Source organism: Petaurus breviceps, unplaced genomic scaffold (assembly GCF_028583685.1).
Source record: "Petaurus breviceps papuanus isolate PSGF00001 unplaced genomic scaffold, PetGlider_PUasm1.0 90617, whole genome shotgun sequence".
In the NCBI taxonomy this organism is placed as follows: Eukaryota; Metazoa; Chordata; class Mammalia; order Diprotodontia; family Petauridae; genus Petaurus; species Petaurus breviceps.
The window spans coordinates 1,815,004-1,828,980 of NW_027187287.1; the positions used below are offsets into that span (position 1 = coordinate 1,815,004).

Below are 13,977 nucleotides of genomic sequence, written 5' to 3' on the forward strand. Positions count from 1 at the left end.
TAGTCAATCAACAAATATTTATTGCATTAATTATAAGTGTTTTTCAAATTCTTGTTATTTCCAGCATTATGCTTGGAGTTTTCAGCTAATAGATATTGTTTAAAGACTATAGAGACACCAGTATTTCCTGGTACCTTTTGCCACCACCCCCAACTGGGGTGGAAAGAGGGTATCTTGGGAGAACCATAATTCTGATGCAACTTTCCCCTCCTTGGACCCATCCCTATCCTCAAGGATGCAGCTAAATGTCAATAGAGTCCTCCTTATACACTCTTGGCAATGATTTTTGCATTGGTTGGGACCTATTCCAGAGCTATCTGGCCTTCTCTCTTGCTCTCTGGCCTCAAGCCAGCCTTATGAGAATATAAACTCAGCTTCTTGGAGGAAGCCCTCACTTGCCCTGTGCCCTCCTTCAGAATCATGAAGATCGACTTCAGTGGATTCAGGGCCCTGGTGACTGGTGCAGGAAAAGGTGAGAATGAAGGGGAAAGAGTTGATAGGGTGCACTCAGCTCTAGGACCCCAATTCTTCCCAAATTTTGCCTGGACTGTGGGAAATATGGAAGAATAAGGTCCAGGATGATGTTCTAGATGAAATGCTGAGAAAGTCACTAGGGTGCTGGGGAGAGAGGCTGACTTAGCTTGCATTTTTTCCATCAGGATACCCTTCTGCTGAAGCCTATGGACCCCTTCTCAGAGTAATATATTTTTAAATGCATAGGATTACAGAAAAAGACAATTGTGTTGAAATACTATTATCAAAGCATAATTTTTTTTTAATTCATAGACCCCAGGTAAGGACCTCTGGTTTAGAAGTTCAGAGTCTGGGGTGTATGTGTGTATGTGGAGGTAGTGACTGAACCCATCCTGTGTCCTGACTAAAAGCATTGTCTTCCCTCATCCCTAGTACTTTGTGAAGAACTTGAGGTGGGGATTTGAGGATATTTCAAATTGCCTTCAGTTAATGATAGTGCAGTGGACAGAGCTCTGAGCCTAGAGACAGGAAGATTTGAGTTCAAATCTAGCCTCAGATACTTACTAGCTATGTGACCCAAGGCAAGTCACTTAACCTTGTTTGCCTCAGTTTCCTTATCTGTCAAGTGAGTTGGAGTAGCAAATGGCAAACCACTCCAGTATCTTTGCCAAGAAAAACCCAAATGGAGTCACAGAATCAGACATAACTGAAACCTCTCAACAACAACAATGATGAAAGGTTTACCAGAAATCCTCAGATTCTGCCATGAGTGCTTGGGCTAAGTCTTTACTCTCCTCACCCAATCCTCCTTGCTAAAACCAGGCTTATGGCAGAGCCCCACTTGAAGAATTTGGTGCAGGGCCCCGGGAAGTCTAGGGAAGAAAGAAAACAGAAGGGAAATCCTGCAAGCCTACTACCAGTGCTGCTGGTGGGGTCAGGAGACCGGGAGGGGGGTTGATCAGAAGGACAGGGACTCAAGTATAAATCGGGTCTTTTTCTCTTCAAAATTAAAAAAAAATTCAGGGGAATTCAGAAAGGTGGGGAGGGTGTTGTCTCTAAAGAGTTCATTGAACAAGCTAGCATACATTAATTGGACAGCAATGTATATTTAGCTTGAGATTATACTAGAGAAATCCACCCAGATACTGAATTTCCTAAGAGCCCACATCTGCAAAAGAATCTGAACCTGGCTCCATTTGAACCTGGTGTATTAAACAGGTCAGAGAAGAGAAGAATGTTTGCTTGTTCTAAATAACTAGTTGCTTAGTCTTATAGAGCACATTCCAAAAGTCTTAGGGCAGTTTAAAGCTTAATTAAAATAGCTCAAAATTTTTAATTTAAAATTAAATTATTCTAAATTAAAAGAGCTTTTTAGCTATTTTTTTTTTGAGGGGGGAAGGCAAGGCAATTGGGATTAAGAGACTTGCCCAAGGTCACACAGCTAGTAAGTGTCAAGTGTCTGAGACCTGATTTGAACTCAGCTCCTCCTGACTCCAGGGCTGGTGCTCTATTCACTGGGCCACCTAGCTGCCCTTTTAGCTATTTTAAAAGAATGAACAGAGTTGAACAGTGTTGGGGGTTCATACTCTTCCTTTCCCTCAGTGAGGAACAGCAGAGTAGAAAATAAACTTATTAGAAGTTTCCATAATTAAGTGTCCAAGCTATTTTTGGTGTGTGTGTCCAGTACCCCAGCTGTGGTGGTTTGGTGATGGCTGAGGGACCAAACCTGGCATTCTGGAGGAACACTATGTTCTGAGTGGGGCAGTAGGGGCAGTGGACCTGGGGTGCTGAAGATCCCTTTGCTCCCTCACAGGGATTGGAAGGGATACTGTGAAGGCATTGCATGATTCTGGTGCCACGGTGGTGGCTGTGAGCAGGACTAACACAGACTTGCTCAGTCTTTCCAAGGAGGTAAGGAAATTCAGCCCTGAACCCCATCCCCCACCCTGAAAATCTCATAACCATGCAGAGAAGTACTGATCAATCTTGGCATAAAAAATCAAACATGCTGTTAAAAGAAGAATTCTCAACCTTTTCTGAGTGTTGGACCCCTTCTCATGAGTATCATGAAAATATGGATTCCTTCTCAAAATACGTTTTTAAATGCATAAAATACAAAGTATATATTACAAAGGAAGCCAATTATATTGGAAGACAGTTATCAAATTAAAAAAAAAAAGGTGATGAGAACCCAAGTTAAGAATTCTGGCCTTAACCACCTTTTTTTTTTTTAACAACAGGCAAAAGTATTTTGTTTTTATTTTTCATAAAGTTAGACTTAAATGCATTTTTAGATACAGTTTCTGTATCTAAATACTTTAATTCATACTTTAAGTCATTCATACTTTAAATCATACTTTAATTCATCAGGGGCATAGATAATAGCACAATTCATTAGCAGCCAGTTGGGAGCTACCCAAAAGGGCTAATGCAGCCTCAGTTTCCCTTTACAGAATCATTAATTGCAACTCCCATTCACGCTTTTTTCGTTCCAATGAAACTAGAGTTCTTGATTGTTTTTGAACTCGACATTTCTGTGCCATCACCCAGGCTGTCTGGAAATGCTGAAATGTACCCCCTCCCTTTCCCCTTTCCACCTTTTTTTTTTTTTTTAAGCTGGAAGCATGAACTTTACTGCTTTTATTTTTATTTACTTTTTCTCGAAATTTTATTTTGGACTCAAATGTCAGAACACAGATAGAGAATAGAGAAAAAAGAAACAGAAACATAAAATTAAATATTGGAACAAAGTAAGAAAAAAAGCATGTCGTGTGCATAGCAGAGCATGAGAGGATTCAAAATATGTAACAATAAATTTTCATTTCAAGAAAGCCTATATGATAAATAATACTCATTGTGTTGAGGATTGTCCATTTTTTCTTCACTCCCTTTTAAGCTTTCTTTTGTTCTCTGCTGTGCACTTTTTTATTTAGTTCTTTTTTTCCCCTTCCCCAATCTCCCCCAAACCACAGTAAAGTTTAGATATGTTTCTCTATAACTATAAATATAAACATGCCCTCCCCCATCTCCCCAGAAGGCTACAATAAAGTTTAGATGTTTCTCCAAAGTTATAGATATATACATACACAAATATGTATATACCTACATCCATAGACATATACTTTCCCAAACCTATTCTACTCCTGATCTTTGTTTTTATGTATGTACATATCTCTTGTTTCCTATCCCTCCTGCCTCCTCAACTTTATTTTTATCCACTACCTTGCCCTCCTGTAACTTGCCTCCCCCCTCCGAGGATCCCTCCCCTATTCTCCCATTCTCATAAATCCAAACACCCTTCGATACCCCTATTTACCTACTCCCTCACCCTCCTCTCTAAGGATCCCTCCTTTGTCCTCTCCCTCCTCCCTATGTCCCTACTGTTTTATTTCTTCTGAATTTAGATTTTAAAGATAATTCTGTTGGAGCCAATGGGCACTAGGCCCTCCGATACTCTGGGATGCTTCTGTGTGTGTGTGTATGTGTGTGTGCGCGCGCTAACACTCGCGGGATGAGGCAGAGATCAGACACGGCTACTACAGGGCAGGGGGAGAAGAAAGGGGCTGAATTCGGGAGTGGAAAGCTGTTTTCACTAATTATTCTTTTTTTTTAGGGTGGAATGCAAGGGAATTGGGATTAAGTGACTTGCTCAAGGTCACACAACTAGTGAGTTGTATCAAGTGTCTGAGGTTGGATTTGAACTCAGGTTGTCCTGACTCCAGGACCGGTGCTCTATTCACTGTGCCACCTAGCCACCCACCCGTCACTAATTATTCTTACTAGCTAAAAGCTTGGCTCAGGTTGTTTTTAAGCTGCTAACTGAACTTTCAAAGGTCCACTAAATTTTCATGTCCCGAGATGAACTTCTATGTCCTTGAGCTAGTTCAAAGCTCTCACCTATCACATCCCTTGAGTTCTTCAGCCTTAAGACCATAGGATATTAAATTTTAGAACTGAAAGTGATCTTAAATCACCTAAGCCAACCTCCCCATTCTACAAATGAGGATACAGAGAGGCCATCTTTATTCAAGGTCACATGTGTCCTGTCCTGTATCCTCCCATTCCTTCTCCACCACCAACCCTTTCTATTTCCTGTTTCCTTTTTCTCCTCTGGCTACCTTTCTGATACTTGCCTCCCTTGTTCCTCAGTGTCCAGGATTAGAGACAGTCTGCGTGGACCTGGGAGACTGGGAAGCCACTGAACATGCCCTGGGAAACATAGGCCCCATAGACCTATTGGTCAACAATGCAGCTGTACTTCTGCCTGAGCCCTTTTTGGAGGTCTCCAAGGAGGCTTTTGACAGGTCAGGGATGGGATGGATGGGAGGGGGGAGGGGTGACAGGAAAAGGAAAACAGGTTCTGGAGGTTTGAGGAGGACCCTAACTGGAGCTAGGGGTCAAGGAGCTAGGAAGTAAACCAAAAACAGAGAAGAAAGGTCTGAGAATTGGCTCCCCCTCCACTACTTTCTATAAGATAGACCCTCTGTGCTGATCATGGACGTGGATGGGTAGGGAAAAGCAATGCTGGGGAAACAGAGAGTGGGTCTGCTGGAGAGCTGGAAGAAGGCATAGAGAAACATCTCAGCCCTGCTACTAAGTGCTTATGAAACCTTGGGTCATGCTTTTCCTTCCCTTTAGGCTTCAGTTTCCCCTTCTGTAAAATGAGGGAACTGAATTAGATGACTAAGGTTTCTTACAGCTCTAAATATGCTATGGCTCCTGGGGGGAGGGGGCATCTGCGACTAACAGGCTGTTTGTCTGCAGGACCATCAAGGTGAACCTTCGCTCTGTGATCCAGGTGTCCCAGGTAAGGATGAGTCAGCGTTCCAGGTTAGACGGAGGGTGGCTACAATTTTGTTGCCCAGGGTCATCAATCAGCAAGTCTGGAGCAAATAGGCCTCTGATCGACTTTGTAATGCATGATTCTAAAATAATATATGAGATAAATGAGTATTTACTGCTGGTAGAAATGCAATTTCTTGGGTTTTTTGTTTTATGTCTTTTTGGAGCAGAGAAGGCAGGTAATTGGGGTTAAGTGACTTGCCCAAAGTCACACTGCTAGTAAGTATCAAGTGTCTGAGGATGGATTTGAATTCAGGTCCTCCTGACTCCAGGGCCAGTGCTCTATTCACTGTGCCACCTAGTTGCCCCGGAAATATAATTTCTTGAACTCTTTTTGGAGAGTAATCTGGCAGGAGAAATAAAAGTTATAAAAATAATACTTTTTGACCCAATAAATCCATCATTGAGAATATACCCTGAAAGTGTTGTAACACACATGTTTTATACACACAAGATTCATGTATTGACTTTCTTTTTTTTTTTTTGAGGGCTATCGGAATTAAGTGACTCGCCCAAAGTCACTCGGCTAGTAAGTGTGTCAAGTGTCTGAGGCCGATTTGAACTCAGATCCTCCTGACTCCAGGGCCAGTGCTCTATTCACTGTGCCACCTAGCTGCCCCCCATGTGTTGACTGTTATGACCATATTATGTGGTTGTGTCATTTCAGTTGTGTCAACTCTTTGTGACCCCATTTGGGGTTTTCTTAGGGAAAGATATTGGAGTAATTTGTCATTTCCTTCTCTAGTTCATTTGACAGATGAGGAAACTGAGGCAAATAGGGTTAAGTGACTTGCTCAATGTCACAGAGCTAGTAAGTGTCTGAGGCTAGATTTGAACTCAGGAAGATGAATCTTCCTCACTCCCAGTCTAGCACTCTATCTACTTGCAGTAGTTGGATTACCTTGCAGTCCAACTACAACATACGTAGTTTCAAAAGAAAAAAAGAAAAAAGAAAAAAATTGAAGCAAACTAAATGTCCAATAATAGGAGACTGGTCAAATTGATGGTGGCATGTAAATGGAATGGGATTTTGTAATGTAGTTAAGACCAATAAGTATGAGGAATATAGTGAAATTTGGAAGAAACTTTGTAGAATCTATTCTTCAGTAAAAAATAGGGGAAAACAAGTAAATAAGCAGTTCTTGAAAGAAAAAACATAAATTTAACTAGCTGTATGACCTTGGGTAAATCACTTAACCCCGATTGCATTGCCTTGTCCCCCTCCAAAAAAAAAAACAAAAACCAAAAAAACCCCCAAAGAAATATAAATTATCAAGAGCCAAAGTGCTCCTTGTCTGGAGATTTCTGTTGGGCTGCTTCAGGAGACAGGAGTGGAATTCCCTGTACAGGAGGCCTTTGAGCACAGACTAGATTGCATAGTCACTGATTTCATATGTTGTAGAAGAGATTCTTGTTCAGGTGTGGGCTGAACTGGTTGGCCTGAGTCTAGATGTCTTTGCCAATTCTGAGATTTCTGTGAAATCAGGGCAAAGTGTGAAAGGCAAAGGCCAAAAGAACAGATTTATCATTAGGTGATGCAGTAGATAGAGTGCTGGACCTGGAATCAGGAAGATCTGAGTTCCAATGTGGACTCCTGTGTGGCCCTGGGCAATCCTCTGCTTCCCTCAGTTTCCTCACCTGTAAAATGGGCCTAATGATGGCAATAATGGCAGTAATAGCATTAATCTCACAGGGTTGCTATGTAGATCAAACAAGGCAATGTCTGTAAGGATCTTTGCACACCTTAAAGTACCATATAAATGCTAGCTATTGTTGTTATTGAGAGCAACTGGGCTTGGAATCAGGAAGGCTCTTCATCTTCATGAATTCAACTCTGGCCTTAGACACATACTAGCTGTGTGACCCTGGGCAAGTCATGAAACCCTGTTTACCTCAGTTTCCTCATCTATCAAATGAGCTGGAGAAGGAAATGGCAAACTAGTCCAGTATCTTTTCTGAGAAAACCCCAGATAGGGTCACATAGAGTTGGACATGACTGAACAACAACAAAAATTATTATTACTACTACTAGATAAGAGGAAAAGTAAATGAAAATGAATAAACAAAATTCTAACAGGAATTTAAGAGGAAGTGACATTTCATGAATTTTATTTTAATACATTTACTGGTGAAATAACTATAAACAAGTTTACTTGGTCATAGTGATATTCAACATTAAGTTTTTAAATAATATTTATTTTTTTAAAATAGTAATTAACGCATTTGAGAGGGAGTTACCACAGTAACTATACAATTGGCCCTCTAAATTTTGAAGGTTTGGGATAAAACTGACTTAGTTCACTCTAGTTATGGCTCTGAGGGATAGAAGGCAGTATGATCAGGACCCTTGTCCTTCTACTGGTTCCCAGATGGTTACCAAAGGGATGATTGCTCGAGGGGTCCCAGGATCCATCGTCAATGTCTCCAGCATATCCTCTCGGGCAGCTGTAAGCACCTTGACCAGTTACAGTGAGTGAAATATCCTCTCTTCCCCTCTGCCCACCACTGCTCCTACCCAGTCCCTGAATTAGTCCTTGGTCCTAAGTCCCTGGGAAGAACTTGAGTCCATCTTTCAGCTCAGTTTGAGGGACAGTGCATTGGATTCAGCATCAGAAGAAGACCAATTCTGGATCTTGATTTTGATACCTGTGTGACTTTGGGGAAACTGAGGCCCAGAGAGAGGAAATTATTTGATCCTCTCTAGAATGAAGATGCTAGACCCTAACAGAACTCTGTGGTCCCTTCCAACTCCAGAATTCTTCTATCCCTCTCTCCTTCTTCCCCTCTAAAGCCCTGGTTTTCCCACTTGACTAGGAAGTCCCACACAGTTCTCCTATGGGTAAGAATCACTCAACCTGGGGAAAGTAGTGTGACTCTCCCAGACTGGGATCCTTCTCTACGTTTTTTCCTTTCCTTCCTTCCTCCAGGTTCCACCAAAGGTGCAATGGACATTCTGACCAAGATCATGGCTTTAGAGCTTGGCCCACACAAGGTAAGAGCTCTGGGCTAGTGGGAAACCTTGGGGGAAAAGTGTTACAAGGATTGCTGCTGAAGTAGGGAGCAAAGACAAATGGGGCCTGTAGGAACAGTGAGTCTGGACCCCAGGGACAGAAAAGCCCAGGCTGAGGGCTTCCTCTTTTGGGTCTCAGATCCGGGTAAATACGGTGCATCCCACAGTGGTCCTCACTGACATGGGCGTAAAGGTCTCTGCTGATCCAGAATTTGCTAACTCGGTGAAGAATCGTACTCCCTTGGGCAAGTTTGCAGGTGTGTATGTATCTGTGGAGGTGGAGGGTGGCCAGTGTTCAGGTTACATCCCTCCTCTGTAAGATTTCATCAGAGAATTACTGGACCTTGGCAATAAAAGACCACAGACCCAGGGCATAGCAGGGCAGGGTAGGCTGGATGTGCTCTGGGCAGTCTACTCTCCACACAGCCCTTCTCTGCCAACCCCCCCCATCCCACAACTTCCTGATATTGCCCAGGTAGGTGGAAAGGAGCCCCAGGCTCGACTCAACCCCTCCTCTGAAGAGACCTGTTTCTACAATTCCACTCTCTTACTTCCCACTTTGAAGAGAAGCCCTTCCTCTAACCTTATCCTTTCTCCTTGCAGAGGTGGAGGACGTGGTTTACAGCATCCTCTTTCTTCTGAGTGACAAGAGCGCCATGACCAATGGCTCAGGCATCATGGTTGATGGCGGGTACCTGGCCACATAGACTCCAATAGGGGTCCACCAGAGGTTAGAGCAGAGAGTGGGAATTCTGTTTCATTCCCACCCACCCCCTATCTGTAACGCCCCATTTTCCCTCTTCTACTCAATCTTCAACCCTTCCCAAACCTCCTAACTCTTAGCGGTCTGGGTTCTTGTGGGGTGTGTGTGTGTGTGTGGGGTGGACCTGGGGAGAGGGGGAGAGGGGAAGTGAAATTATTGAAGGTCAGCGGGAAGAAGATGTTACTTTGAGCTAAAAAGTGGCAGTTTGGGATACCTAATCCTGGACCTCCCATTATGGCCCAATCCCTTCATTTTTTTTTTTTAAGCAATTGGGGTTAAGTAACTTGCTCAAGGTTACACAGCCAGTTATTTCTGGGTGTGGTGCTGAGTATCTGAGCCCAGATTTGATCCAGGTCATCCCGACACTGGAGCCGGTGCTCTTACTCCCTGAGCCACCTGGCCGCCCCTAAGCAATTGGGGTTAAGTAACTTGCTCAAGGTTACACGGCCAGGTGTTTCTGGGTGGGTGCTAAGTGTCTGAGCCCGGGATTCGATCTCCAGGTCTTCTCAACACTGGAGCCGGTGCTCTTACTCGCTGTGCTACCTGGCCGCCCCACCAATCCCTTCATTTTATAGATGGGAAAATGGAGGTCTAGACAGGGTAAGCCCACTGTCCCAAGGCATTTCAATTTGGGTCCTCTGATCCCAGATCCAGGGTTCTTCTTTTTTTCTTTTTAGAGGGGGGAAGGTAGGGTAGTTGGGGTTAAGTGACTTGCCCAAGGTCACATGGCTAGAAAGTGTTAAGTGTCTGAGGCCGGATTTGAACTCAGGTCCTCCTTACTCCAGGGCCAGTGCTCTATTCACTGTACCACCTAGCCGCCCACCCAGAGTTCTTTCAACTTTGCCAAGCTGCCAAGGGAGAAAGGCACTCTGCACAGGTTCCATCAAAGGCAGTCAGTTCTTTATCATTTCTAGGCTGGGTTCCCTCTTAGCCACAAGATTTATCTTGGGCATTCTCTACCTGGGCTGGGTCCTATTCTAAAATTAGACTAATCTGGGCCTTTGGGTGGCATGTTCTCATGGAGGTTATCACACTACACACACACACACACACACACACACACACACACACACACACACGCCCATGATCCCAGCTTCTATTTCCTTCAACCCCACCTACCATAGTGTCCCTACCCAAACTAAACAAAAAGGTCCCACCCCCTTGCAGCTTCTAATCATCTGGGAATAGTAGCTTCTTGGCTTTCTCAGAAAACTCTTCATTTCAATCCCACCTCCACTCTCCTAAACACCTCAATGGAGAAATCTCAGAGAATGCTCAAAACTCTCCCTTTGATCTCCTTGGCTTTCACACACCTGCAGTTCTTCTGGGAAGCAAATCCTGCTCTCTTTTTACTCAATTTCCCCCTCCTACTTCCCTCTCCCAACTGATGCTGGATTTGGGATCAATGGATTCCATCTTGATTCTAACCCTGGCTCTGGGAAAGTGATAACCTCTCTGGGCCACATTTTCCTCATCTATAAAATGAAAGGGTTAGACTACATAGCCTCTAAACTCCCTTTCCATCTCTAAGCCTAAGAACCATAAGATCCAAACACATAACCCAACAGTGGGGAGGGAAAGAGGTGCTTCTCTCCTGCTAAAGACCTCCAATGTTCACTGAAGATGGTGGGAGTCAGGATTGGGGGAGGGCCAGGGAGGGGCAACAATCATCAATAACCTGACATGGAAAGACTTTCCTCTTACATCTCCTCAGAAGTATATGGAATCATGCCCTGGGTTGGGAGTCCCAAGAGCTGGGTTCTAGTTTCTGCTCTGACAGGACCTTGGTCAGTGACTTAGTTTCCTCATCTTTATTTTTTAGTAGTATTTCATTTTTCCAATTATATCTAAAAGCAACTTTTGTTATTCATTTTTATAAAATTTTAAGTTTCAGATTTTTCTCCCTCTCTCCCTTCCCCTCTTCCTAAAATGGATATAAGTAAAATGATATAGGTAATATATGTGCAATCATATTGAACACATTTCCATATTAGTCATATTGTGAAAGAAGAAATGGACCAAAATTTCCTCATCTTTAAAATGAGGTCAGACTAGGTAATCCGGACTGAAGGTCACTTGTAGCTCTGACAATCTACTTTTGTGACTAGAAGATCTGATCCTAACACTTGGGTGGAGAGTAGCTTGCCCTTGGGAAGCCTTGACCTGCAACAAAGGCAATTCAGCAAGCTTTTATTAAGCACCTATGGCATACAGAACACTGAGCTAGGCAGTTAGGAAAGACACAATGCTTTAGATGGTTTATGGAACTTTAAACAGGTGGACAGGTCTATTAATTAGTCATAGGATTACAGAGCTAGAGGGGATGGATACTTCCATGGCTCCCCATGATGAGGTCCAACTGACATTTCAATCAACAAGCATCTCTTAAATGTTTACTAAGTGCTAGGCACTGTGATACATATAAAAAAATTAAATAACTCTTATTCTAAATGAAAAATGAAATAACTCTCATATATGAGGCCACTGGTAGTACAGTGGATAGAGTACTAGGCCTGGAATCAAAAAGACTTGAGTTTAAATGCAGTTTCAGATACTTACTAACTGAATGATCCAGGGCAAGGCACTCTGTTTACCTCCCAGAGTTGTGAGGATCAAATGAAATAAGATTTGTCAAAAGTACTTGGCCCTACTATGCTTGGCAAAGCACGTAACTGGAACTGTATAAATGCTTTTGTCTTCCTCTCCTCTTTTCTTCCCCTTCCCTTTTCTTAAGTACCTTACATTGTAGCAGGGAAAGAATAGGTACGTATATATAACAGGCAAATTGTAGCATATCACACCTCTTATATAGCATGTGGTTTTTTTGGGCTGGCTCATTCATTTTAACCTATTCTCACACTGGCAGGCCTAGGTTCCCAGAAAGGACCACCCCTTCACCATTACATTCAAATTCTCTCAGTTTTAGGAATAGTCCTAAAAGGAACTACAATCACCACTTCAGCTCCTAAGCCCCACCTATACAACCCAGACACTCACAATGCTGACATATTTAGATGCTTAAAATGATTTATTTAGCAATAAAGCAAAAGGAATTACATCACAGATTCCTACTCTATCCCAATAAGTATTAATCTGTTTGATACATTACAGAAATCATATAGAGATAGATAGGTTCTTCTAGTGGGCCTCAAACTTTATTGTATCGTTCACTACTTGTTTACCAAATTATGAAGCTCAATTTGTACTTCATAACCACAAGAATGCTGACAAAGATATCGCCATTGTGAGAAAGATGCTCACAAAGGAATAAAACCTTGACTGATGAAGCCAAGACTCAGGGTGCCCTGAGAACTGGGCATTTCCATTCTAGACCACGAGGTCTCTTCCCTGTTCCCCATTGACTGGATACAACTTTCTGAACCACTGCTCTGTTTTTCTCCTAGATGTGTTCCCCCTCTCTGATCATGCATTGCATGTACATTCAAATTAGCTTTTTCCACCCTGGGCATGTTCTGGTTAATATTAAATAGCTTGTTAATCATGAGTACAAGTTTCTCAAATAATTAAAGCAAGGGCATGAATAATAAAATATATTACAATCCATACATAAAACTTGGGTCACGCTTTCTTACCAATGATTTCAGTAATCTGGGATGGGGAAGGGAAAAGAATGAGCATACACTCCGGGAAACCTGTCAAATATGTACATGAATGAGAAAATCCCCTGTGCTTGAGGGATTTTACAACTCTGTAACTTTAAACTTTGGTGTTCTATTTCTGTCCATAAAAATTCCTTGTTGAGCATAGCTTCGATCCTGAACAGAAGCTTCTGCTAAAATGATTTGATTCATGCTGTAATTGGCTAACAGGTCACTCAGCATAACATCTCAACCAAATTTGTTCCTCTGCTGGGTGGGACTTAATAGCAACAGTCACATCTATTTCTTCCAGACTCAAATTTAGCTTTGCTAAGAGGGCAAAATTGGAGAGGGAAGAAAGTGAGATTGGAACAGGAATAATGACCTGAGAAAATACTGAGGAATGGAGAGATAAAAGGTCACCATGTTGGAGAAGAATAGATTTAGGATGGGTGAGGCATAGAGAGAGAAGAAATGATAAGAAGTTAGGGTCAGATGTAAGAATGTCTGAATTTTTTATTAAGGAAATTGAATACCTGTGGGTAGCAATTAGGTCTAGGATATGATCATCCCTGTACGTGACTGAGGATGGAGTAAAAGAGTAGGTGGTCTTTAAGGAGACTGAGAAATCGGAGGGTTAGAGATTTTGAGGGCGAAGTCTCCTAACAAAAGAGTAAGAGTTGGGGAGGAGAGGAAGATGATGAACCAGGCGCTGACCTTGAGAAAAGTAGAGAGAATAACCTGAGAGCTGACATACAATCGCCATTATGATTTGGATTGAAGAGAAAGTTGTAATGAAAAGGAGAACTTGCTAGTGAAGGCTGTAAACAAGGGATATATTCCAAGTACCCCTCCAGGCCCAGGAGCATAGTGGTGACACAAGAAGCCTGACGGCTACTATATGGAAGGAACGAAAGATAAAGAAGTACAGAATGAAGGGAAGTTTGTTCATATATACATGCGTTTGGGGTGTAGGAGGTGTTAAAGGCAGACTAGCACCTCTGGTCTTTGGTGTCCACCTTTTACCCAACTCTCCCCTGTGACTCCAAGAAGCTGTAGCATGTGCAGCCGCCACACCCTGACGTGAGAAACAATTCATCTGGGCCCCTCCTCTATCCCAATCAATATTAGTCAGTTTGATATATTATAGAAATCATATAGAGATAGATAGGCTCTTATAGCAGGTCTCCAACTTTAATATAATGTTCACTGTTAGTTTACCAAGTCATGAGGCTCAATTTGTGCTTCATAACCATAAGGATGTTGACAAAGCTATCTCCATTGTGAGA

The 13,977-nt window shown here is 42.6% G+C and overlaps 1 protein-coding gene across 1 annotated transcript; it reads left to right on the top strand.

Moving 5' to 3' along the window:
• The first annotated feature begins 399 nt into the window (after window positions 1-399).
• LOC138142867 (carbonyl reductase [NADPH] 2-like) lies at window positions 400-9,119 on the top strand. The gene is made up of 8 exons (XM_069063933.1): window positions 400-472; window positions 2,288-2,385; window positions 4,624-4,778; window positions 5,239-5,281; window positions 7,686-7,785; window positions 8,244-8,308; window positions 8,466-8,583; window positions 8,930-9,119. Exons 1-8 carry the CDS (start codon window positions 421-423, stop codon window positions 9,031-9,033), a joined length of 735 nt encoding a protein of 244 aa, XP_068920034.1. The 5' UTR covers window positions 400-420; the 3' UTR covers window positions 9,034-9,119.
• Window positions 9,120-13,977: the final 4,858 nt, after the last annotated feature.

Coding starts and splice junctions, on each gene's coding strand:
- LOC138142867 (XM_069063933.1), top strand. CDS start 421: ATGAAGATCGACTTCAGTGGATTCAGGGCCCTGGTGACTGGTGCAGGA. Junction 2,386..4,623: donor TGCTCAGTCTTTCCAAGGAG/GTAAGGAAATTC, acceptor CTTGTTCCTCAG/TGTCCAGGATTAGAGACAGT. Junction 8,584..8,929: donor TCCCTTGGGCAAGTTTGCAG/GTGTGTATGTAT, acceptor TTCTCCTTGCAG/AGGTGGAGGACGTGGTTTAC.